Raw genomic sequence first — 24,631 nt, 5'->3', positions numbered from 1 at the left:
CCCTCTTTTTTTTTCCTTCCTAGACGAAAACCCCCTTGAAGAAGAATTGGTGGGAGGGAAGAAAAAAAAAAGAACGGCCTTGTCGGGACGGAAAACAAGTTGACCAAACAGATCAGGATCAATATACAGGCTCCATTAAAGATCTACGTATGATCTAGAGGTGGGGGAAATATGAAAGGACTTGAGCCTGGAGAAGGACATAAAAAAGGGAAGAAGGTGGAAAGGTTGGAGAGAGGACTAGGTAGACAAGACTGTGTGTAGTGATTCTCAGGAGAGGTTCAAAGAATAAGAACGGACGGGTACGAAAAAGTACAGGGTACCGGTACTAATTGGGTTATGCCTGGTGTCTGGGTGCGCAAAAAGTTGAAGTGCAGCAGGGAAGGTACTATGGGTTTTAGTGGGGGCGATGGCCTCTTTCCCTACCTGATGTCCATACCTCAAGTCTTCGCCCAGTTAGACCAGTTTTGGTTACGAGTACCCGTATTCACTGTGTCTATTGCGCATTACATAAGTATCTTATAGTACTCTGCTTGTACCCTCCTTGGCGTTCTACAGCAAAGATCCCTATTAGGTCCATACTGGGAATGACATAACCGGTACCTCAAATATCCAAGTTAAGCACCAACAATCCAAAGGTACATGTGGGCTTTGAAACAATGAGATCGCCCTGATCAACTAAAGAACCCTCTCTTTTTTTTTCTCCTCTCTTCACCTTTTAGTCTCTTCATACATACGTACGTGTTACCTTTTTCGTCTTCTCTTTTTTCAATTCGTCCGTTGTCCTATTCATAAAATAAGTATTAGGTATGGGTATAGTTAATTATATCGTGCGATACTAATAATTAAGACATTGATAAATGAATTGAACTTATAAATATACACATGGACCGGCCTCAGGGGGGATTTTTCTTCTCCCGCAATATACGGTATACTCAGATATATTATATTCTTGATTAACCCACACTAGGATTAATTGAGTTGCTTCATCAGGCGCTTCCACTTGTCCCTCTCTTCGATTTTCTCGAAACAGGGGCAGTCGACGCATGATTGGGGAGAAGCAAGCTGTGGGAAGAATTTAAACAACCAGGCCACTCTCCGTTTAAGCATCGATACCGATTTGGCAGTTTAGAGAGAGGGAAGGGGAGAAAAAAACATGTGTCCTGTGCAAGCATGTCCAAGCTTGTCGGGAAAGGCGCGGCAGTGCCCCCGGTAATGACCAAGTAGACGAAGTAGACGAGAATGACGACATCTCACCCAGACAACCAGACAACCAAAACTTCTCTGTTGAGTACTATCCAATGCTATCGATGCTATGGATCGTATCGGATTCCACCTAAGAAAACAAGAGACTGGTAGACTGGATCCGACTCTAGCTAACGGGTTCTACGGTTCTGATCCTGTTTGGCAATCCGGCTTTTATCAACGGTTCTCCCCACATTGCGCCTATCCAATCCACGTTGTTTTCTTCGTTCCATAGCTACTTTAGCCATGTCGGCCACCCATTAGAGAAAGCAACACGGATTATCCCTAAGACCCTTCAGCACGTATCATGCAAAACGTGATACGGACACCCGAACCTGGTATGCAGTAATTGAAATATCAGAACACCCTAACAGAAAAGAGCTCGTGTGCTACTGTCCTGGGACTCGAAATGGACAGGCTATTACAGGTCAAACCACCATGTTGTTTAAAATCCGCCTCAAACAGCTCAAACTAGCAAGCCATCAATATATGGGTGCTCAAAGCGGGACGAAGCATCTAGTACCTTTCCTTTTCCGGCAGGAGAGTTGTGCTATATACCCTGACTCCCTGACGTTGCATAGGAGAGGAAGCATCATATAGATGAAGGGGGCTTGTCCGTCGAATCTGAGCATGTCTACCTAGGCAGGTTGAGGTTGTAGAGATGCGACAAACAACAGCGAACAGCCGAACAACAGTTCAAACCACCTAACTTAGTAGTGAGGACAGGACCAGGTTACACGTTACCACCGAGGCTTTCTTCACTAGTATTCTACATGCCACATCTCACATCTCACATCTCACACTTCATACTTACATACAAATAGTCAAAGCAACGTGGCACTGCTACCTCAAAGTCGATCCCTGGAAAAGTTTGCTCGACTACGATACTGAGGTTTATGCAGGCAGAATCTCATCGCGAGGCAGACGAGTACCAAGCAAGGTTTCATTGTAAGCCATCAGCACGTCGATGAATTCGGCTCAACCGTCCAGTGATCACAGGTCAACCATAAGTCGATCTTAAAATTCAGGGGTAATCTACCTACTATATGTCTTAGCAATCGGCGGCTGTCTAGCATGTCTTGGATACGTACATCATTAGTAGAACCATTCAACGTTCGCTATACATAATCGAACTAACCTGTCGACTGAACCTTGTCGACAGCTGCAGCGTGATAATGTTTCCCCAGAGCTTCTCGCAACGACATCGCATCCCGCAGTTCCAATGGATCACCTTTTCTTAGTCCCGGTCTCATTGAACCGGCATGGATGTTGCATTGTGGCTTGCGAGCTACCTACCTACACTAGATGACCCTTCCACTACCGCCTTAAGATGCGCAGCTATTATTTCATGCTGGGGTCGTCACTGGGAGCCGAAGCACCAATCAGCGATCTTAGAAGGCCTCAGAGGGGGATCTGCCTATAAAATCTGAAACGTCGCTCTAAGTCTCCCTCCAATCCAACATAAATCCTCATGAGACTCGATTGGGCCACCGGCAAGCCACCCTGCAAGCTTAACAACCCGACGCGAAACCTTTGAGACCACATTGGACGAAGGTGCGAATCTTGGCTTAGTGATTGATATCTTTCCACGTAAACTGTACTACCGTGATAAGGCTTTCTTTTGTCCGATGGCCTTGAGAAGAGATGAAAGGGTTGTTCGGTCGCGTGAGTCTATTCTGCCACAATATCCACCCCTTTCAAAGACATACCAGCTAGGTAAGAAGCTAAAACATCGACATCGTCGTAACCTCTTCGCCAAGCCCCTTACACGCGGACTTTCGTACTAGCCTCGCCTTATTATCCACCCGTTTCGAATCCAACAAACGTGATGAATTTTGTTTTAAAGCGTAGCTTAAATCCCATCGACGTCTACAAAAGACCTAGTGTGGAGTACGGACCGCCTCTTGGTATTCCGCCCCCCGGATAGGTCTATATTTAACCGCAGAGGCTCATCGACGAGCGGCAAAGAGCCCCCATTTCCATTTCCATGTTCTGAATTATGCAAAATAAATACCTACCAAGGCATCTTTTCTCATTCTAGCTTTCGTCTCCAGTTTCACATTCTTCCCTGTCGCTCAGCTACGCCTTGCTGAACGGGAACTTGGCTATCTGGTTCCCCTGCTTTTTGATCGACGCTACATGATGCCACCTCTTTAAGCTTCTATTTCTGTTTCGCTCCAACGCACCAAGCTAGGGATCGAAAAGTTCCAATTGCCCTTTTTTTTTCAATATGCAGAAAGAAACACTTAAGAGAAAGCCGTTGACGATGAAGACGCAATCTTGCGCAGACTATAGTATAACTTTTTAATACATATCTACACATCAATAGCAGTATCAGAAAAGACCGAATATCGACCAGCAACTAAAGTGAGCCAGCATGTTAAGATAACACTTCCTAAAATAGAATTTGTCATCCGATCTTGCTTCTAGAAACCAAAATGAGTCGTCATATCTTACGCCATCTTTTCGGTCCGGCCGAGAGCTCCTAGTACACTGGAATATTCAACAACTCTCAAGCCACGACAACCCATCCAAGTAATAGGCAATTGACGGGCATAGTGGTATCCTAGTTAGAAAGGCCCTTGCTAGCTGGCGCGTAGATCGTATAATTAATTCCCCGATGCATCAAGTAAACAGTATGCGTCTAATTCTAGAGTTCTAGGCCTCAAGCCCCGTCCCAACGACTCAAGAGGACCAATATGATTCAAATGTTCCCAAGTGCAAGATAGCTTCAATTAAACTACTACGCTGAACTAGAACTGACTAAAATGTATGTATATGATACTTTAAGCGTGATTTGTAATTGAAGACTATCCAACATTATGGGATCATAGGATGGAGGAAAATATAAGGAATTGCTCTCTTAAAGGTAAAAGCCAGGGCAACATCAGCGATCTGGAAAAGAAGTCCAAGAAATTATATCGAAACATTTTAATCGCAACATAATGTCGGCATAGGTAGTCTATCGATTTGATTGTATTACTACTCTTATATTACCACCAAGAGGAGTTTAATCGAGTAAACCAACATCCACACCTCAAACTTCAGCTCCCCCGAGCATCAACGCCAACATCAAAGGCAAGATCCGGTAAAAATGGGTATCAATTTCTCTAGCATACTCTTTCTCCTTCCAAGACAACGTCATAACTACCTAATACCTAAGTCCTATCTCATATACAATGCCCCCCTTAACGGCGGCAAATCGCGAGTAAAGTCAACTGCCTTATCAACGACGACTCCAACCCTGACTGTCGACGGGTATCTGAAGCCTGTCATTCATCCCGAAGCGTACTTCGAACCAAGTCAAGGCCCTCTAATCCCAAGCCTGATTATTTCATCGGCAATCGCCCGCTCGAACAGCAGGAGCACCCGTGAGTCCTCCCAAGACATCCATCCATTCTAACAACACCAACCAACCCCAGAACGTGGCGTCATCTCTACATCTCTACATCTTTAATTCCATATCCCACATCTCGCATCACAAAGCCCACTCACCCTTATCGTCCTCCGCCGTAATAAACGGCTCGTCGATCCGCTTGATAGCGTAGTCGCTGCACAGGATACTACACATCACTTCGTTAGCCTCGCGCGTCATATTCTCTAAGCGCCCACCTCTTCCATCCCCCATAGTATGAGGAGGAAGAGAAAGGGGGGTTTCTTCAAGCTTACCAAGCAGAAGCGACCAGCGCATCCAATTCCGCGACCATGGCGTCCTTCCTCGCGCCGCTGACCAGGCCCTTGCTGATCTGGACCTGGCACTCCTTGATGCGCCTGCTCTTGGCCACGCCGGCCTGCTCCAGCACCTTGCGGCCGAGGCAGTCGGAGTGGAAGGCGTGCTGGCACGGAAACACGAAGAACTGCCTGCTCAGCAGCGGCAGCGCGCACGCGTAGCACCTCTCCCCCGGCTCCACGATCGCGTACCGGTGGTCGAGCCCGGCGATGTCCACCTTGATGTTCGCCGCCGTCTGCGAGCTCTCGTCCATCTCCTTTTTGAGGCCGTCGATGTTGCGCGAGTAGTCCTCCAGCGCCGAGCAGATCTCGTCCTTGAAGTCGTCGATCACCACGAAGTCCGGGAAGAACGGGATCAGGTCCTCGATCTTGAGCAGGTCGCACCGCTTCAGGAACTCGATCGCCGTCTTGATCCCGTTCGACTGCGAGATCACCTTGCGCGCCACCGCCAGCCACAGCTTCTTCCGGAGCGCCGGGTTCGACATCGGCCTGTCTGCGATGATGGACGCGTATTCGACTTCGTTGTGCGAGAGGGCGAGGTCGACGGCTTGGACGTATTGTCCCATGTTCGTGTAGATATGCACACATGAAAGGGTTCGCTTATGCTGGATACATAGGCGAAGCGCAAAATCGGGATCAAAATTAGGTTCTTCACCTTGTGATTCTAGGTACGCTAGAAGTCCCGACTCGTCTTTCGAGCTGTGAGATGCGTAGATAGAGACGAGGGTGTTGTGAACAGCCGCGTCCGTGGAGTGAAGTTGATTAATGACGAATTGTAGGTATCGGACGGCTTGGTTCTGTAGGAGAGTCCCATTAAAGGTCCTATTATAATCAAGAAGAGCTGGTATGATTTTACGGGGTTCGAGTTTAGGATGTCGCATCAAGATCTCGACTAATTCATGTCCGACGTGCGTCATCAGTACGCTGCTGTACCGATAGAAAACTTCCGGGGCTGTCTGCTTCTTGAGCACATTCAGTGTATCCGTCCATCGTTCTCTCTGCACCCAATATGATAGAACGTAGTTGTAGTCGTTTATAGCGTTGGCGAAGAATAGGAGCTCGTCTTCCCGAGCGTGACTGCTAATAACATCGTAAGTTGTCTTGCGATCAAGATCGGATTTGTGCTTATTGACAAAGTCGTGAAATTCATTTCGAACAGCATCGAGCTGCTGCCGTGATTGTTTCTTATTCTCATTTTCGGTCGACTCTGCTTCCACGGTAATGGAGTCCTCAAGAGAATTAAGCTTCGCCATAAAGATCTCGACTAGCCATGCCGCTATCAGCATCCTCTGCATAATGGAGGACTTCTTATATGTCGTGAGTTTCGTGATAAGATATTTTCGTAAGGCATCATTTTGGCCGTGATCGATGAACGAAAGCGCAACGTCTTCGAATGGCTTGCTACTTTTGCCATATACACCAGCGGCTTCGACAAACAACCCTTTTTGGACAAGGTAGTCGCCAGATGCTGTTGAAACCGCATCTTTCTGTGCTGTGGTATGAGCGTATTGCATAGCCATGTCAAACTGTTGTCTCTGTAGCATGATTCGCCATATATCTCGATCCTCATCTCGGACAACGATCTCAAATATTTCTTGGGCGGTGAACAGCCAGAATGTATTTTTCTGCTGGTCAACGTAGAGTCCTAAAGCTTTCTGTCCTTGCTCTAAAATTACTTGGTCGTATATAACTGACCCCGTGAGTCGATTTATCGCCACAACACGACCACCCACTAAACTGATAATGTGCCACTGCGTTAAAGCGATCGCATCAATAAACTCGGACGGTGTCTTCTTTCGGCCTGAAACCTCAGTCGAGACTACTTGGGACCTCGATAGAAGCTTGGACTCGGCGTACACTTTATTTCCAAGGTCGTTCACAACTGCTGTTAAGAGCTTTCCATGGTAGACCCCGTGGGAAGAAAGCCAGGCGAAGGCTCGCTCCGGGATTACGTCCTCGTAAGCATCAGCATTTGGTGGATCTGGTGATATAGCTAGCATAGAGGGAGCAGTAGCCGAGCTCCGTGAAATTTCGTGGATAACCGGCTGTTCGGAATCGAATAATCTCGTATAGATCGACCCGCTCCCTTCATGAGCGCTTCGACCAACCTTCCCCGAGAGGTGGAATAGCCGGCCCTGTGTGCTGATAACTACCCTTCTCACATCAGTCTTCCCGCCCATATTATCAACCCATATCCCCGTGACTGGGCCATCCGGAAGTTTGTTTAGCGCCTTCAAGTATTTCTCCTCCTTCCTGTAGAACTCTGTTGATGTTTCGATGAACGTCTCGTATATGTTTCCGTCGGAGGCGCCTATTAGGATCTCGCGAGTCGTGGCAGTGGGCAGAGACGGATTCCAAGCTACAGACTCGACGGAGACGCCGCGTAACCTACTTAGAGGCCGCGGCTGGCGTGATTGGGTATGTAGGTAATAGTTCTCGCCGAGGGAAGTACATATGAGCAGATGAGAGGCGGTGGGGTCGAGGAACATGCGCCGGATGATGCCAACTTCGGAAACCCGCTTAGGAAGGTCGATATCGTCAATATCTTCGGGTCGATTAAGGTCTATACGCAATATGCGCCCATTAGACAAGGCTAGCACGAGGACATTGTTGGCAACCTGAGCTGCAACGAAGTCGGCGGCAATGGAGAACTGGAGCTGTACGGGCTCGACATCGAAAATGGGCAGGCCACCATCGTCAGTAAGATCGCGAACGCCGTTGGTGGCGACGAAGCCGTTCGATGTACCAAGCGACATCTTGAAATCTATTCGATCATGTTGGGATTGTCAAGTTCGCGACAGGTCGCAAAGCTGATTGTAGAATATCGTAGTCAAAGCGGAAAAGGCGTTACAAGTTTAGGCATTAGGTAGTCGTAACATTGAACCTAAGGTTGTAGCTTAGAGCCCGTCAACGGGAAGCTACATAAAGTGGACACCTGCATATGTACAATTATGTAATAACCTTGGAGCGCTCGAGGGACTATGCATATTTTAAGATTGTGCAAGTAATGCATAAATAATGCGGTAGCTAAAATCGAATCATTATTTATACTTTCATTTTGATCATATCATTTAATAAGGATAAATGATAAGTGAAAAAAATATACTAAAGAACTCGCTGCCTGCCAGTATGCAATATTTCTCGGTCCTGGGTATGTTAGTTGATGCACAAATAACCTCGCGCTGACCCAGGCTCCTTACATGTCCAAGAATTCAGATCTCTTGATTCTTGACCTACTCCATCCACACCATGATTACATACAATAAAACAAAAATAAAAATGCAAGTGTTCGCTTGTAATAGAAAGGGGCTATCAGGCCCCTTGTATACCCCCCCAATGCTTCCCCTGAGCGTCGATTATATACTTAAAGGTCGATGTCGTCTCGATCATGTGTCAAGGGCCCGAGGCATGGATAACATAGGTATTATTCATTATGACGGTTCTTATAATATGCCTCGAACCATTATTCAATTGGTTTTGGAAACGTAAGTTGAGGTTTTGCCAATTCTAGGACGGGGTTGGTTTGCTAGTTCTATCACAGCATCGGCTGCTACCTAGCCCGGCAGATTTCCATTCGTAACATATCCGCTTTATTGATTGGAACAGCCTTGACGATCCCTCTCAGGTTTACTGAGCTTTTGTCGTTAAATCGCTCTGTAACGGGTGTTTTCTCAACACCCCGTTGACTCGGTCGTAGCTGACACTGTCTGTGTGCGATTCGGGCGTGTTTGCTCGAAACTAGAGGCGAAAGAAGTACTCTGTGCAGCGCTTCTCATCTCAGATGGCATCGAGAGGTATCCGCTTTCTCCGTCTGTCGGTTGACTATCCTCCGCCTCAGTATCCTCCAGCATCTCCATCAGCTTTTGCTGTATAAGCTGACTTGGTTCGCGAGATGGTCCCCTAGACCAACGCGGAAGTAGACCTGGTTTCCTCCCTTTCAATACCCGGACCTTGACGACGAAACTTTTGGATTTCTTAGGCCTGAGCGCCATCGTCATCATTTCCTGGCCGATGATGTTACAAGCTAGACGAACTTCTTCAGGGTCCCATCCTTTGTATTTAGTCAGAAGCCTTAGACAGATCGACTCAGCTCCGTTTAGCATAGCTAGAAGCCAGAATTTTCCCGTCGAGCCGTCGTCGGTTTTCAGAGGGATAGCGTGTTCCGTCAGTTGGACATCGACATAGCCCGCATTAACCAGGAATCTAGGCTCCAGATGAGCAACGCCGTGTGGCCTCCCATGCATGATGGAGGCTTCGACAAGATCATTGGCCACCCTGCACACGATCGAATCGGGTTCGAAGAGGGAGTGTAAGTTGGACATCCCCTTGTGGTCATCGAAGTCTAACACCTCGATCCATCCACCTGGCTTGATACAATCGAAGGCGTACCGGTAGATGCTCTGCCAGTCGGAAAACGACCCGGCCAGATCTCGCAAGTGTACTAAGTCATAGTGATTCGGCGGCCGTTCCCATTCTATCTCGGCGTCGTCAATTTCCCAGAAAACGTTCTGAGGGACGCGTCGCTCAAATATGTTGGCGATGTCGGTTCCGGTTACTTCGCAGTCGGGATAAAGCTCAGCCATATCTATGGCCCATTCGCCAACTCCAGTCCCAATATCTAGGATATGGGTCGGCGCTTCTAAAGGCACGCTCGTCAATTCGCCGTCGAACGTCTTTAAATAAACCTGGTTGATTAACTGCAACCGGACTTGCTCATCGTCGTCATTTGGCATGTAATATGACCCGCAATATCGTCGGCCATTTTCTATTATGTAGTTGAGGTCCAGTTCGTTGACTGATCGTGTTGAGTCTCTGCTTGGTATTAGGGTTGTCCATTGCTCTGTTAATAGTTTGAGGGTGAGCTTACAACGTGTCCTCATCTATCAAGTCTTCCTCGATCTCATACGGTTCCTCTATCCGATACGCCAATGGCGGAGCTGGATAATGATTCGGAGAATAAACGGAGGCGGCATCCAAGTTGCTCGTCGCTATCTCTTCATGCGGCTCTACTATTCGACTCTCCGGTTCCAGGGCACTCGCGGTCCACGCGCTCAGATAGTCACTAGAGAAATCTTCGGTAGAGACGTTGCTGTCTAACTCCGGCACAGCGAGCTCGGAAATTCCTACACTACGGGCATTACCGGTACTATGTGGACCGACAGACGAGCCGGTAACGCTAGTGGCTTGCGACGGCATGATATCAGCTGGCGCATCCGACTCCGATAACCCAGACTGTCGTCTTCCTTTTTTCCCTCTTTTCTTCTTCATCACAGTCGCATTGGGAAATTCTAGGTTGGTAACGAGGTATTAGTCAGATAGTTCCTTCTAGGTCCCGTGGCGAATCTCATATCGTGCCGGCGTCTCCGAAATTTCGAGTGGCTCGGCGGCGGATTCGCAAGCGAGGGGCGGCCCTGCGTTTACTTCGGCCTTGATGAAAAAACTGAGAGGCTTGCGAAAGCTCCGGTCGATATTATTCAATGGGAAAAGTGTATTGTGGACTTCGTTCTCCGCGGATAATCGAATGATGGATGCATTAGCGGGCCGAGTGTGCCCGCGAAGCGCCCTTGTTACTTGGGACTAAGAGACTAAACGATCAAGAAGTCGTTAATCTAACTCCGTATCGAATATAGGAATAGAAAATGGAGTCGGTTTGCTAATTAATTAGTGTAACGGGAGTGAGGGACTGGAATTGTTTTACAAGCTGGGGAAAAATGGATTATGGGCCACGAGGGAAGCGGAGGACGGTGAAAGACGAAGATGACAACGATTGGCTACCGAACTGATCATCGACCAACTTCTGCAAATTGACGACGGTTTGGGGTGTGGGCAATGTGTTAGCCGGGTGCGACATTCGACACCTTCTTCTGTCCACGATCCAATGAGCGGTCTGCTTTGGACGGCAACGTGGAGTCCAGGGCAGGGGATGAGCCACATGTCATTGCCATCCCTGGCCATCCGCAAGCCTAACCCCATGTCGACGGACCGCCCCCTATTTACTCGGCTGCTCATACTACCTATATATGTAGGCATTATGTAGTATATATGCAGCCCTTCAACTTGGGCTACAACGCTGGAGTATCGCGCCTCAAAAAGCCCAATGATTGGCATTGGCCGCTTCTCACGCTTATTAGACCCAAGGGACTAAGTGTTCTTTTTCATTGGACCCAGTTAGGTGGAATTTCCGTTCCTGAGCGCCGACTTCAAGCAGCTCAGGGTACATGGTTGTAGCATTTCCTTGACTCACCCTGCTCACCCTGCTCACCCTGCTTACCCCAGCAGGGCATTTAAGCCTGGGCCACCTTCGGGCTCGGACTCAACTCCGCGTGAAGACTGATTACGTCGCAATTATGAATATTATAAGAGAGCCTATATTAGGGGCATCCAGGTTTTCGACGCAACTGAAGACATCGACAGATCGAATGACTGTTTCAGAGAACGCAGCACTATGTACATGTTCCCGAAAATTTGAGCGGAAAACTCGTGTCCCTCCACGTCGGATCCATTCCACTTTGAATAAGCGATAGCTGCACTGCGACACTCCAGGAACTTTTTATGGTACTCCGAGTGATCTCATTGGGAGCCTATCGAACCGAAGCCCCGGTCACGGCTGCAGCACGCTGGAATCAACAGGCCGGCTCGGAGACCTAAGGCATGCATAATGCCCGGAAATCCTAAATATTTCCGGGTAAAAGTCCTATAAGATGTCGATATAATCATGAGGTGAATGTAACCTAAAATCCATTTAGTTATAACGCCCCCAAAGAGCCTTGACCGACACTTCTATAAAGCCCATGCATATTACCAAGAATCGCGGCTCAATATGTACGTATAGATAGCAAGATTACCAAGATAGGTATATATGTTTGAAAAAAATCATGGTCTATTCGCTATTTGCCGAATACGGCGACAATTGCTCCGGCATTTAGATATTTGTACGTCGTACTAATAGCAATGGGAACCCCGTGCCACTTGCACTCCTCATGGTATCAATATCACAGGAAGATTGAGCTCTCTATTACTCCCAAAATCGAGGCTTCATCCGTATAAATGTATCCTAACTCCACCAATGCATTCATTCCTTGGGATAATGTCGGGGTGTAAGCGAGGATCAACCACCTCTACGTGGATGTCGGACGACCACTAATTAAGCGACTTGCGCTTCTTGGGTCGCTGAGGCTCATCACATATCTCCTCTTTGTCAGATACCACCTCAGCCTCGACAACAATCGGGAAGGGACTGAGGACTTTGCTAATATCACCCCACCATTCTTCGCCGAAACGCTTGTACCAATCGACGGTGATCTTCAAGCCGTCAATAAAAGAAGTCTTCGGGTTCCAACCTAAGCGTCGCAGCTTAGTTGCGTCAATAGCGTATCGGTGGTCGTTGAAAGGCCTATCATGTGTGTATTTAACCCACTTGTTGAAATCCTCTTGGTTTTCGTGGGGGATGCTCATCTCCGTTAGGAGCATCCTGCATAACTCAATGTTGGAAATCTCATCATGAGACCCTACATTGTAGACTTGACTAAGGCTACCTTCATGTAGGATCGTATCGAATGCATCGGCCGCGTCGCCGGCGTATAAATATCTTCGAGTAGGGCTCCCGTCGCCGTGGAGCACTGCTGGCCGCCGTCGATTCAACAAGCAGATAAATTTAGGAATTATTTCTGCGTCAGGTTAGTGGGGCACGCACTTTCACTGCTCATGATGATGACCTACTCTCGGGAAATTGGTGCGGCCCGTAGACATTATTACACCTGACAATGATAGCTGGGAGTTTGAAACTCTTCATATAAGAGTGCACCAGCATTTCGGCGGCAGCCTTGCTCGCAGCATATGGGTTGGTTGGTGACAGAATGCTTGTCTCTAATAAGTCATCATCGTCATCCTTTACCTCGCCGTACACTTCATCGGTGGACACATGGATGAATCGCCTAACGCCGATCTTCTTCGCGCTCTCCAGCATAACGTGAGTGCCGTAGACATTCGTGTGAGTGAACCCGTAAGAGTTTCCAAAACTCAAGTCGACATGCGATTGCGCTGCGAAATGAAAGATGGTGTCTATGTTGAAGCGCTCCATGCAATCGAGCACTTCTGAAGGATTGGTAATATCTCCATGATAGAAAGTGAAGTTTCGCTTATCATTGAGCATACGAGTATTGTTCAACGAGGAGCAATAATCCAACTTATCGAATGACACAATATTGTAGGCTTGTGGGTAGGTCAGAGTAAGATGTCGGACAAGCCAACATGCGCTTTAAACGTGGTTAGTCACAGCGCCAGACCTTTTCACAAATACTCACATGAAGCCGGCACCGCCCGTAATCATAATATTCTTGACATCCGGCAGGGGTTCAAACTTGGTAGTCCCAGTCAAGATAGGAGCCTCTTTCCATACCCCGTAGTCCTCGAAAAATCTAGGTTTTGTGGCTCTAGTGGTTGCGGCTCCATTCGCGGCTGCGTTTGCGGCTACATATCCAACAATGTAAGTCAACTCGATCCACTTCGGTGACGTCGACGGTCAACACTTACAATGCACCCCATTGGTGCCATTCAGTTGTGGCGCTGTCATGTTGCGTCGAGGGGTGATCTCGGTATTTCGCCAATGATTGGGCTCAAAAGGTGGGTTAAGTATTCTCTAAAGCTCATTCAGTAAAGGGAGAGCTGGATTGGCAATATGATATAAAACACAAAATTTCAGGATAGATGTGTAACGAGGTCCATTGTCTTTTCTTCGTCTCGTACAGGAGCGTTGCAGGGTGGACAGATGTCCAGATGCAGATCTCCAGACCGGCCGTTGCAAGTCGCTAACTCGCCAACTCGACACAAGACAGTCTTGAGATTGACTCAAGATCGAGATCAAGAGCGAAAAAAAGGTATCAAGGCAAAGACGACCGGGTGACCAGATTATGTTCTATCACCAATTTAGCAACGGATGATTCAAAAACGCGGAAGTACAGGTCAGATGATAATTGAGTTTGCGGATTTGGCTGAAAAAAGATCCAGATGCGCTTGCGCTTCGGCCGAGGGATTGGTGTCAGGTACTAGGCTTTTGTATAGTACTCGATGGAAGGAGTAACCTAGTAATGGATGGATAGGTGATCGGGGGAAACTACGGATCCCTACAAAGAACGGTTAATTACGTAGGTATCGGTATGTGATACGAGTAGATTTCGGGAGTTTCAGCATGTTTATTTATATCTCGACATTGGTAGATTAGATCAATTTACGATGGACGGGCCTATGATGCGCGTAGTCGACTTTTCAAGAGAATTTCTTAATCAAAAGCTTCCAAGTTGGTATTAATCGGCAGCGATCGGCCGTGAGGTTAAGCAGGTACAAGGTCAAACGGGACTGAACGGCCTGACGGCTAGACCAAGTTTTGCAGCACATAGACCCACATATAACCCCTAGTTCATGTACAATTCCCAGATCTACGTAACCTTCCACTAACCATTAACCTTGCACTACTAAAGCTATGTCCATCTAACCATCTAAAACTTCGAGATTTATAACACTTACGACCTTTATCTTGACGACAATCTGTTATTGTTTAAGTCTGAATCCTACACACATGTGATAGGGGTAACATATCGTAGTACGAGATCAACTAATGTCATCGATTCGCTTTACTCGTATACCGTCAGCTTATCAACTAAGTACTACCTAGCCCCTGATTCGCTCAGCCCATGTTGTCATAATATGTCAGAGTATGTCACACCTACCTACTTGATTTATGATACTCGGCATCAATAGAAATAAGGCCCAGAAAACTTATAGTTTACTTGAATTAAACTGATAATTCAAGTCGCGTTCTGTTTAGGGTATAACAAAGCACCAAGCAATCGTATACTTCCCTATTTTTTTCTCCTCGTATAACATGGGCTAGGGATTCCCTCATAATTTAATATTATTAATTAGTAGGGAATTTACATCTCTACCTACTCTACTACTCTCCAAAAACAAAATGCAAACTACGTTCCGTGGGGATTTTATATGTCTCGCTTCTTGCAAAGCTTGTCTGCATACCTAAGCAGTATCATGGTTGATCAATACGAACATCAGAAGTCAAGACGGCTGTTCGGCATCGACATCATCCCTGCTAAGCTATAACAACCAAAGGGAGCTGCCCAGAGCGATCCTCCTATCATTACGTGTCTAGCGCCTATGTAAGGCATGCGATGTATGGGGCTCTTGGCGAACGTTTTAGTTCGCCTTATGGTAAGAACTTGCATTGGGATATCATGGGGGTAGTAAGGACGGCGCTTCACCGGTTAGGGGAGTATCTGTAGGTATTAGTGAGATATATCTAGTTTCAGTTGAAATCTGAGTCATAACGCGATGAGTTTATTGAAGAGAAGTCTCCGCTCAAATTTATCAAGAGACCAAAAGGTACATGAGGCTCATATCTTAAGACTTGACGAGATCGCACTAATGTATGAGATATGTGGTCGTTGTTTTTATTAGGACTAGGCAATGAGACATGGATTTAATCGTATGTAGTACCTATCTCCTTATTTAGGTACCTTGGCATGTAGATTTACCTAATGTCCTGGAGAACACTAGTATAGAAGAGATCGACTTCATATGAGAAGCACCTCCTGGTTTATATTGGGGACGGGTTAACACAAAATCTCATGTATAATTTTTCAAAACCTTGATAACTTCAAGATATCATTTATATCTTACATACATCCATACCTAGATGCATGTAGCTGTCTAGGTATCCGTTTAAACTCATGTTGGTACTTTGTAATATGTACAAACACTGAATGTGTGCAGGAGTGGTTTGTAGTAGTAGAGGGCGGCACCTATGGTCGTAGCTAGGTAGGTCGGCTATCGAGTTAGGTACCAGTCCAGGCCCAGTTCGTAAAACGAATGAAAAAGGAAACAATACATACCTAGGTGAAGATGGCGACAGTTACACCATCGAGATAATTACGGCGAACTATCTTTGCTTAACCAAGCATTACAAGTTTTAGACAGACACATTGTCTTATAAGCCTGCGGGCAACCCTCAATTGGGCAATTGCGCATGTTGCAGTTTTTAACTGAAGAATCCAAAGTTCAGATAGATACACGATATTTACATAAGTAGAATTCATGTACGAAGGTACTAAGTCAAGAAATGAGTCGGCCTTGCCACGCTCAGAAGCCAAGACACTTACATCAGTAGTACCGAATTTCAATCAATTAGCCCCTGTTAACCCGTTCGCCATCGTTCTGCGAGGACCCGTTTATTAAGCTGCCAATCCCGCATTTCATACCTTGTAATTCAAACCGACACTGGATTCGGTTGTTCGGCAACCCCTGTAAATGCGATACTTAAAAAGATTCAAGCTGTCTTTTACTTCCCAGCTTCCATCGCGGCCAAGTGAAGCTTCGTTTCTCCTAACGTGTAACTTGAGGTTTAGATCAACCAGATCAACTCCAACTTCCGTTCCAGGCTGACGGTCGGCTAAAGTAACAGCCAATCCGACGTCTCATACGGCATCCCGCCCTCCGGGTTACGTATACAACCACTTTCCTCATATGGAACTTCTCCATTCCCGTTCTATTCTGGAATGCACCCATCGCCGTTAATTTCGGACGTCCTTCACTTCTGAAAAGAGAGGAAAAGAAAAATCTTCAACCGCCTTTACTTCTCTATTCATGACCGAGTCTCCTTATAACCCCCTCATGCTAGAACTTACTAATTGTAAGTGGCGGAAATTTGGGTAGCTCCCATCACATGCCTTTCGAAGCTTGGCATGGCATCTTTGAGTGGTCGTCCAAGACGATTCTCATCCGGTGATTCACCCTTCTCAGAAATCCGGATTGAAAATGGCCGATTTGGCAATTTCGACGGTATAGATGATCGTGGTTCTCGAAATATCGCCGTAGACGATGGTAATGTCAAGGACGCTGAAGCAGACGGAGGGTTATTAGAGAAGGTCACCGGGAATCAAACTATTCGGAACTCCTCCAAAGGTAGCTTTGGTTGGGCCGGATTTTGGATCATAGTCAACACCCTGGCTACAATAGGCATTGTATGTTTCCTTATTTGCTTGTCCCGGCTTCATAAGAATAACTAATAGCTAGAATCATATAGGTCTTCACAAACAAAGCCATTTTCTCCGATCCCTCACTAAAGCTTGCGCAGTTAACGTTTGCCGCCTTCCACTTTTTCATGACATGGCTCTTTCTATTCACATTGTCGCGGCCTCGGTTTGCCTTCTTTAGCCCTCGCCGTATTCCTCTTCGAGATATTGTCCCCCTTTCCGTTGCTATGTCACTTAATGTAATTCTCCCAAACCTGTCTTTGGCCTTCTCGACTGTCACCTTCTATCAGGTTGCACGTATTTTGCTTACCCCCACTGTTGCGATCATGGATTTTGTCCTATACCAGTCTATATTACCTCAAGACGCCATCATAGCACTGGTTCCCGCTTGTTTGGGGGTTGGCATGGTTTCCTACTATGACTCGCTCCCAACAGAGGATGCCAGCGTCAAGACTACATCAGGATTAGGGGTGATATTTGCCTTCAGTGGCATATTCGCTTCCTCGCTATACACAGTATGGATCAGAAGTTACCAGCGAAAGCTACAGGTGTCGAGCATGCAGCTACTATTTAACCAAGCTCCTGTCTCGGCATTTCTTCTGCTCTACGCTATCCCTTTTGTCGACACGTTTCCTACGTGGACCAAAGTCCCTGTTAGCCGATGGTTCATGATCTTGATGGTAAGTCAAGAAACCCCTACTTAGACATTCGTAAACGTTGACGCCTAACGTTACACAGTCTGGTATATTTGCATCTTTGATCAACCTGTCACAATTCTTCATTGTTGGCCACACAGGACCAGTTTCTAGTACAGTTGTCGGACATTTGAAGACTTGTCTTATCGTGGCACTTGGCTGGGCTACTTCTGGTAGATCGGTAGGCGACAAGTCTGTCGTTGGTGTGTTTATTGCGATAGGGGGAATCATTACGTAAGTTTATGACCCCTTTAAAGCATTCCGAGTTTTTATATTGATATGTTTCAGGTATTCGATAGTCATGCTTCGGCATGCAACTCGGAGCCATGGGAGGAAATTGTGACATTCAAGGAAGTCATTGCATTTTCAGGAGTTGGAAAATTTTATCTGGCACATCTGGGCAAAGGGAAATGATGGTCACTTCAGATCGGAGGCAGTTCGGGAGCTTCATTGTTTTAGGCGTTATGACGGTGCTATGAACAGTTGTGGTCTGCGTACCATTGTTGAATAGCAAGCATCAGGATGTCTGAATATGCCTAAAGTTTCGAGGCGGACTATAGCAACTAAAGCTTGGGGTGTTTACTATATGATGTCCATCATTCCCATGGAATTATAACTACATTCACATCCACTTAGACTATATTGATCGAATGGCCTCTTACAGGTCGGCAGGACCTGGTCACGCCCTAGGTATTGTAGTTGAACAAAATGAGGATTGGAAGCGGCTTGCTATACGGCAATTCCTAAACATGGAGATCGATGGCATTAGTGTTCCGTTATTTCACTGTTTCCCGATGCCTAATGAGTTTCTTCTATCTCGAGTTTATGGGGCAGACTATTCCAAGTGAGGCAGCTAACCTAAGCGTGGGCATATTGATCGTCTATCTACGTAGTAGAGACCAATTTTCTGACATTCTTGAAATAGGGTGGGAATTGACGATATGCCCGTATTTAAACATAGGCGGGAGGTAGATAGCCATATACTTTGGGGATTAAAAAGTCACTATCGAAGACTGGATAGAGGCATAATCTTCCTCATGACGATGCATTTTAGCACCGGTCACAACGAAAAAGGCTGAGATCAAAAATTGCACCCGCTACGATCCACGAGGGATAATAGAAAAGGGCTAGCTCCGCGTCGTGAAATGCAGGCCTTCCCCCTTGAATTTCCTATTTCTTGAGCGAGGAAGTTCCGAATAAGGTAAGTATGAAGAAAAAGGAAGGAAGAAAAGGAGAAGACCACAAGCAATTGGAGGATATTAAATGCGATTCACGTATCACCTGACTAGCCGCAAAATTAGCGGGGCTTATTGGAAAAGAGGTAGGTGCATACTGTAAGTACCTAGGTACCTAAGCACTTTGTGCCTGCCAAGAAATCAATGATTGGTGGGGAATGATGACATAATTCTGCCAGCCTTACCGCTTTCCCTCATCACCCCACCAGTTTGGACTCTATTTAATCTCAGCTCTGCCTCTCGTTTTCTCTTCCTTTCTTTCTTTTCTTCTTCAGCTCTCTTTGCCTTTTGGCTTAGATCAAGTGTAGTATCTGTTCTTTTCAGTTTAATCTCTGGAAGAGTCACATAGTGGCTCATCTTTGATTATTCTTATTTTTGTAACGAGGGAGTCCATTCTCTGTGCTTGCACATGATGGCTCTCACAGTGTCCCTGGTATTACACTGCCTCCAGGTGATGCGAACCTTGCATTTTCATTGCTTTCTCAGGTTGATTCCTGGGATGTGAAGAAATACGCATCGCAGTATGAAATGATATGCTTTCGGTCATTAAGTAGTCCGTTCCTATAATGTGCCATACTTGATGGTTCCTCGACAATTGCTAATCTGGGAATATGCCATCATCTGCTGGATTACGGCGCCACTGATGGAAATTTTGCTTCTGTACATAGTACCTATCAATGTGTATCCAAGAATCTTGGGAATATGCCTTAGTCTCATGGAAGTGAAGTTCTGTAGCATGACTATCACAAAGCTAATACAGCGCTCATGTTATTAATACCTCGATATCATGCCGCGAACTGATGGACATCACGAATTTACCATAAGCCTTGGAAGCTCACCCATCATGGAGCTCGGCTTAGCGTATATGCACATATACGACAAACGCTAGCTGTATTTAGATCTGTAACTTCTCAGCTAAGATGGAAAGTGCGAATAAATTAGCGTGGTCCGAGTGCCTGATTGAGACATGACCTCACGGAGCAGCCACCAACAAGGCTCCCGCTTTCCGCACACACAAGCTCCATTGACCTCCGACCTCCAACACCTAAACCCGAACCGCATACCTATCGTTTTACATATTAATTTGTCAGTTGACTCAAAGTTCAAAGTATCTCCAAATACACGTCAAACATAGAAGATACCGCCAACGCATTCTCATTCTTCGTCATAATTCACTTTTAGAAAAATCACCCATCGGCGTTCATTCAATTATTCTCTCCCCTCCCCCGCCCTGCCTGCCTTCCCGTCCCTCTCGGCTTAGACCTATCGTATCGTACCCAACGTCGCAACGCCTAGCGACCAAATGCGACTTGACTCACTTGACATCCGCCGCCGTTGATATCACTTAGGGATTAGCTTTGTTTGTCGTGTTGCTGTGGACGCAACTGATTCACCATGTGGAACGATGAGGAAGACAATAACCCGTACGGGACGAGTTTCGACCGTCGCGATTCAATAACATCGTCATCCGCCAATCCTACTTCACCAGTATCCCACGACTGTAAGTTTTGCCCATCTCTTCTTCATATTCCAGGACCAAGGAAAAATAATGTGGGAAAACATAGCGTTGGATGACTCTCTTGACGAGGCTGATCCCGACTGGGAACATGTAGACCAAGCCAATCGCTTCGAGACCCCAAATACTCCTTCTACCACTAGCGAAGATGCGCCGCCCACTACGAGCTACGGACGGCAACTAGCCGATCCCGAAAGTGACGACGAGTATGGCATTCAATCTCGGGATCAGGCGACCCCAAAAAGGAAACCAGGTGGTTACGATAGTCGTATCGAGCAGATTCTCTACGAAAACCCCGAACTCCCTATACTTATCACAGACGCCGGAAAGAGCATGGAGAGTGGAGGTAAATACATCGTCTATACCATCAGAACAGGAGTGAGTTCCTACTAGGTGCTTCTAAGACGTCTTTTGCTAATATTAATATAAACTCCAGGACCTTGAAGTCCGACGCCGATATTCCGAATTTGCATCATTACGCGATGCGCTGACTAGACTTCACCCTACTCTTATTATTCCCCCGATCCCCGAAAAGCACACAATGGCAGATTATGCTGCTAATCCGACGAACGCAAAACAAGATCAGCAGATTATTGACTTGCGAAAACGCATGTTAGCTGTCTTCCTAAACCGCTGCCGACGGATGGAACAGGTCCGAGAAGATGGAGTTCTATGGAGATTTCTCGACCCTAACGTTAGCTGGGTATGTCTGCAGCTGTGTCTGTCAAACGTGTTCTGACATAATAACTAACTTGATTATAGAATGAGGTTCTCCATTCGCATCCGATCTCATCTGTTCCCAAGTCTATCATGAAAGCACCCCCGCTAGATACCGCCAACCCTTCACCGGCACACGCATACCTTCCGGTGCCCGCTACTTCTGCCAAGCTGAAGACGCCCGTGAACCCAGCGCCGGGCCCTGTTTTCGACAGTTCAGGCACAGTCGCTTCTCAGTTACTCCGTCGATTCCCCCCTGAAGCCCACGATCTGAATGAGCAGGAACTGGATCCCTATTTCATCACTTTTGAGGCCTCAATCAAGGAACTGGAGCAAGCTTTAATGGGACCTATGGAGAAAGTCAACAGACGCACACTCAACCACCTAAGTTCTTTATCCACCGATCTCTCGGATCTAGGAGCCAAATTCAATGCATTTGCGTTGTCCGAGCCATCCCCCTCCCTTGCCGCAGCAATTGAGCGAGTGGGCCAAGCAGCAGACTCGTCATATATTGCAACAGAAGAGTTATCAAGTTCACTAGGGGCTAGTTTCGCCGAACCTATGAGAGAGAGTGCACAGTTTGCTGGTGTTGTGCGTAGCGTGTTGCGCTACAGGATTTTGAAAAGAGTTCAGCAAGAGATGGCTAATGACGAACTTCTGAAGAAGAAGGCACTTCTAGAACAGTTAGAGACTAGCGAGGCTGAGGCTAAGCGGATTGACCAATATCTCAGCAATAGCCAGCAGATCGGAACGGGTTCTCAGGTTCACCCGCCCCGAAGATCATCTAGTATGAGGGAAACTTATTCACAGCACCATAAAGAGGGCAGTGGAGAGGACACCGCCTCGATCGACTCGGATTTCCCGTCCAATCACGGAGACGTTCCGTCAGCACCTTCAGCACGAGTGGGGGTTCCCGAGCGCTCAGCTTCTAACCCGAGCCATAAGAAGGCTCCTAGTAGCAATTCTATCACAGGCAGAATATTCGGCCCAATCCGCCATGCAATTCAAGGTGTGGCCGACGTTGATCCGGAAAGAACCCGACGTGACGCCATCGGCAAAACGCGCGAGAGTATCGAGCAGCTTGAACAGGCTCAAGTAGCGGCGGCTCAAGATGTGAGGGATGCGAGCGCAAGCATTCTACAGGATCTGAAGAGATTCCAGAACGAAAAAGAAGATGACCTCAGACGTTATATGGTAAGTTAACCTCGATGTCTTCTAGGACCTGATTCTTCAATTAACGATTATTACAAGCTTGCTTATGCCAAGAGCCAAATTGAGTGGGCCAAGAAGAATAAAGAGACGTGGGAAGAAGCAAAAGCGGAGGTCGATAAGATCGATGAGACGTAGAGCGTTCGCGAAAGGAAAGGGTTAAGGAAAGGGCTAGGATCGTTAGGACGACTTCATCGCCACCGCCGCGGCGTTACGGCAGAGGTTTGTACAGATGATTACGTTGTTATAGAACACTCGGAATGATTTCCCCCCTTCGGAATGGATAGTTAATGAGACGAACATGCCCGAAAGTATCACGAGAATCAGGTCAAATTTGGGGATATCCACGGAATAAGGGGTCTGCGTAGTGACGTGAGACTTTGTGTTTGTATTATGGACCACGTGGTGCACTAGGGCTACGAATTAGCAACAATACAGCTTATGTATGTTTGACGAGCAGGTACGACAATATCTGATTTATGGTCTAGTAGAGGTATGTAATCTCTAAAACCCCAACTCCGTGAGCACCATCATGTTATATTCGAACCTGCTATAGTATCACTCTCACTCCACGGGTTTCCTCTCGGATATTGAATGAATTACTTATATCAATATAGACACTGAGTAACGTTCTCCTTAGACTTAGAGAGCATCAAAATCCCGATGATAACGCCGTAGAGGCCGAGGACTTCGGCAAAAATGAGGATCAGGACCATGCCGATGTAAAGGCGCGGCTGCTGACTGCTAGCTCTCACTAGTCCGGATCTATTAGCCTTACGTCCTGCTTGGTTATATCGAATCCCCGGAGGAGATTTGGAGAAGAAAGGGGGATAGGCCCATGATAGACTAACCTCCGGCGTCTCCTACGATTCCGATGGCGAAGCCGGCTGCGAGGCCACTGAGCCCGACACTAATCCCGGCACCCAGCTGAAGGAAGCCCTGGTGTAGGGGCATCTTCTCTACTAGATCCTTCGTCAAAGTTAGTAATTATTACCCCTATATACGAAGGATAAAAAAAATCAGCAATAGGAGTCGGGCGTTACTCACGCCCGAGATGATGACACTGGCTACGAGCCCGTAGATAGATAGAATCTGGGCCATGATTGCGCAGAGCCTGCAACGTACGCGTTGCGGGCCGATGTCAGCATTGCTTTTCCCGTCCGCCGGTTGGAGGGATGACTTAAGGGGCCGACGGGGATATGCTCTCCTGGGTGAGGGAATATGATGCGGTGGTGGGTGACGTACGTGTTTTGCATGAGCCGTTCTGGGCGGATGACGCCCGAGGAGAATATAGCCCCGGCTGATTTGGCGGTCCCGTAGGATGCGCCCAGAACTGTGAAGACTATCGACGCGGCGCAGCCCAGCGCCCCGAAGAAAGACTACAGAATGCGAGCGAGGTTAGACGGCATTAGGGGCAAGTGATAATGCTCTACACGTACAGCGTATATTGGGCTGTATAGGCGGTTAGGTAATAGTCAGCATCTAAGTACCCTTTTTAAGGAGGCGTCAAAGCCACGAGACAAACCAGCGAGGATCGTAGACCGCCTCGGCAAGGGCGGCATTCATCTCGGATAGGATCGCTTGTTGGGACATTGGCAAAAGCTTGGAAGTGCGCAGCTCCGAAATACAGTAAATATGCTTAGGTAGAAACTTGATGAATTCAATGCGCCACGGACGCGCAAGTGAGTACCTATGTATGTAGATGGCGAAAGTCTGACCTTCCTACCCATCTCCCCTTTCCCAGCTGAAGACCACGTCGGGCGCCCGCCCATTTTATCGTGTAACGCCTCATTCTGCGTCGCCGAGTTCTATTCGCCCGTCATCTGCTGATGACTTAGATCTACATATTCAGATGAGGGGTTTGCAGGCAGAAGAATATGGTGTTGACTGATTGGGCTTCGGAAAAAACCTCGGATCCTTAGGTGTAACTTCCAAGTTATAAGCGAGTGCTTACAATATTCAATGAAAAGAAGCTTCGCGGTGTGGCTGATGGATACCTATAGTCAACCCGGATCGGAGCTGTCATATCCTTCTTGTCCTTCCACCCTTCCACCCTTCCACCAAATAACGTTAAGGTTTACATAGAACGTTACGCATGTCAAACGTGGTTTAGTCCGTGACAAACCTACCAAGATTCTGGACAAGCGTTGATCAGGAAAGTGCTTCTCGTTGCGACACACAGATGACATTTGAAGTTGTGTTTGCTTTCTTATCAATTCACCCTTCCCCATTCGACTCTTTAGCCGT

At 47.0% G+C, this 24,631-nt stretch overlaps 6 protein-coding genes across 6 annotated transcripts; 2 read left to right on the top strand and 4 right to left on the bottom strand.

Annotated features, from left to right (window-relative positions):
• Positions 1-4,143: 4,143 nt before the first annotated feature.
• F4807DRAFT_416178 (Pep3/Vps18/deep orange family-domain-containing protein) lies at positions 4,144-7,855 on the bottom strand. The gene is made up of 2 exons (XM_047997110.1): positions 4,912-7,855; positions 4,144-4,805 (listed from the first exon to the last, which is right to left on the bottom strand). Exons 1-2 carry the CDS (start codon positions 7,725-7,727, stop codon positions 4,721-4,723), a joined length of 2,901 nt encoding a protein of 966 aa, XP_047856968.1. The 5' UTR covers positions 7,728-7,855; the 3' UTR covers positions 4,144-4,720.
• A 787-nt stretch (positions 7,856-8,642) lies between these two features.
• Positions 8,643-10,167, bottom strand: F4807DRAFT_457942 (S-adenosyl-L-methionine-dependent methyltransferase; the record flags this gene model as incomplete). Its single annotated transcript, XM_048001121.1, has 2 exons — positions 8,643-9,783; positions 9,839-10,167. 2 exons carry the CDS (start codon positions 10,165-10,167, stop codon positions 8,643-8,645), a joined length of 1,470 nt encoding a protein of 489 aa, XP_047856967.1.
• Positions 10,168-11,732: 1,565 nt separating this feature from the next.
• On the bottom strand, positions 11,733-14,249 carry F4807DRAFT_416174 (NAD(P)-binding protein). The gene is made up of 4 exons (XM_047997109.1): positions 13,504-14,249; positions 13,275-13,440; positions 12,691-13,226; positions 11,733-12,638 (listed from the first exon to the last, which is right to left on the bottom strand). The coding sequence occupies exons 1-4, from the start codon at positions 13,541-13,543 to the stop codon at positions 12,112-12,114; spliced, it is 1,269 nt and encodes a 422-aa protein (XP_047856966.1). The 5' UTR covers positions 13,544-14,249; the 3' UTR covers positions 11,733-12,111.
• A 1,854-nt stretch (positions 14,250-16,103) lies between these two features.
• On the top strand, positions 16,104-18,506 carry F4807DRAFT_416170 (uncharacterized protein). Its single transcript, XM_047997108.1, has 4 exons — positions 16,104-17,000; positions 17,063-17,692; positions 17,751-17,941; positions 17,996-18,506. The coding sequence occupies exons 1-4, from the start codon at positions 16,722-16,724 to the stop codon at positions 18,048-18,050; spliced, it is 1,155 nt and encodes a 384-aa protein (XP_047856965.1). The 5' UTR covers positions 16,104-16,721; the 3' UTR covers positions 18,051-18,506.
• Positions 18,507-19,940: 1,434 nt separating this feature from the next.
• On the top strand, positions 19,941-22,838 carry F4807DRAFT_416166 (uncharacterized protein). Its single transcript, XM_047997107.1, has 5 exons — positions 19,941-20,443; positions 20,556-20,836; positions 20,895-21,161; positions 21,221-22,369; positions 22,427-22,838. The coding sequence occupies exons 1-5, from the start codon at positions 20,338-20,340 to the stop codon at positions 22,520-22,522; spliced, it is 1,899 nt and encodes a 632-aa protein (XP_047856964.1). The 5' UTR covers positions 19,941-20,337; the 3' UTR covers positions 22,523-22,838.
• F4807DRAFT_371498 (V-type ATPase) lies at positions 22,686-24,182 on the bottom strand. The gene is made up of 6 exons (XM_047995682.1): positions 23,910-24,182; positions 23,824-23,836; positions 23,630-23,763; positions 23,432-23,498; positions 23,236-23,353; positions 22,686-23,138 (listed from the first exon to the last, which is right to left on the bottom strand). The coding sequence occupies exons 1-6, from the start codon at positions 23,975-23,977 to the stop codon at positions 22,993-22,995; spliced, it is 546 nt and encodes a 181-aa protein (XP_047856963.1). The 5' UTR covers positions 23,978-24,182; the 3' UTR covers positions 22,686-22,992.
• Between the last annotated feature and the right edge of the window lie 449 nt (positions 24,183-24,631).

The sequence above is a fragment of the Annulohypoxylon truncatum genome (assembly GCF_022578515.1).
Source record: "Annulohypoxylon truncatum strain CBS 140777 unplaced genomic scaffold F4807scaffold_7, whole genome shotgun sequence".
NCBI classification, from domain to species: Eukaryota; Fungi; Ascomycota; class Sordariomycetes; order Xylariales; family Hypoxylaceae; genus Annulohypoxylon; species Annulohypoxylon truncatum.
Note: the sequence above shows the minus strand (reverse complement) of the source record. Positions and strands in the feature narration are given on the sequence as shown.

What these genes read in the sequence shown, in the direction of transcription:
- F4807DRAFT_416178 (XM_047997110.1), bottom strand. Translation starts at nt 7,727, where the DNA reads ATGTCGCTTGGTACATCGAACGGCTTCGTCGCCACCAACGGCGTTCGC. An exon ending in GCGCTGGTCGCTTCTGCTTG is followed by an intron (nt 4,806 to 4,911) that starts GTAAGCTTGAAG and finishes AGTGATGTGTAG; the next exon opens with TATCCTGTGCAGCGACTACG.
- F4807DRAFT_416174 (XM_047997109.1), bottom strand. Translation starts at nt 13,543, where the DNA reads ATGACAGCGCCACAACTGAATGGCACCAATGGGGTGCATT. An exon ending in ACGGGCGGTGCCGGCTTCAT is followed by an intron (nt 13,227 to 13,274) that starts GTGAGTATTTGT and finishes CCACGTTTAAAG; the next exon opens with CGCATGTTGGCTTGTCCGAC. An exon ending in GCCGCACCAATTTCCCGAGA is followed by an intron (nt 12,639 to 12,690) that starts GTAGGTCATCAT and finishes AACCTGACGCAG; the next exon opens with AAATAATTCCTAAATTTATC.
- F4807DRAFT_416170 (XM_047997108.1), top strand. Translation starts at nt 16,722, where the DNA reads ATGGCATCTTTGAGTGGTCGTCCAAGACGATTCTCATCCGGTGATTCA. An exon ending in CCCTGGCTACAATAGGCATT is followed by an intron (nt 17,001 to 17,062) that starts GTATGTTTCCTT and finishes AGAATCATATAG; the next exon opens with GTCTTCACAAACAAAGCCAT. An exon ending in GCGATAGGGGGAATCATTAC is followed by an intron (nt 17,942 to 17,995) that starts GTAAGTTTATGA and finishes GATATGTTTCAG; the next exon opens with GTATTCGATAGTCATGCTTC.
- F4807DRAFT_416166 (XM_047997107.1), top strand. Translation starts at nt 20,338, where the DNA reads ATGTGGAACGATGAGGAAGACAATAACCCGTACGGGACGAGTTTCGAC. An exon ending in TCTATACCATCAGAACAGGA is followed by an intron (nt 20,837 to 20,894) that starts GTGAGTTCCTAC and finishes TATAAACTCCAG; the next exon opens with GACCTTGAAGTCCGACGCCG. An exon ending in ATGACCTCAGACGTTATATG is followed by an intron (nt 22,370 to 22,426) that starts GTAAGTTAACCT and finishes GATTATTACAAG; the next exon opens with CTTGCTTATGCCAAGAGCCA.
- F4807DRAFT_371498 (XM_047995682.1), bottom strand. Translation starts at nt 23,977, where the DNA reads ATGTCCCAACAAGCGATCCTATCCGAGATGAATGCCGCCCTTGCCGAG. An exon ending in GAACGGCTCATGCAAAACAC is followed by an intron (nt 23,499 to 23,629) that starts GTACGTCACCCA and finishes CGTACGTTGCAG; the next exon opens with GCTCTGCGCAATCATGGCCC. An exon ending in AATCGTAGGAGACGCCGGAG is followed by an intron (nt 23,139 to 23,235) that starts GTTAGTCTATCA and finishes GATCCGGACTAG; the next exon opens with TGAGAGCTAGCAGTCAGCAG.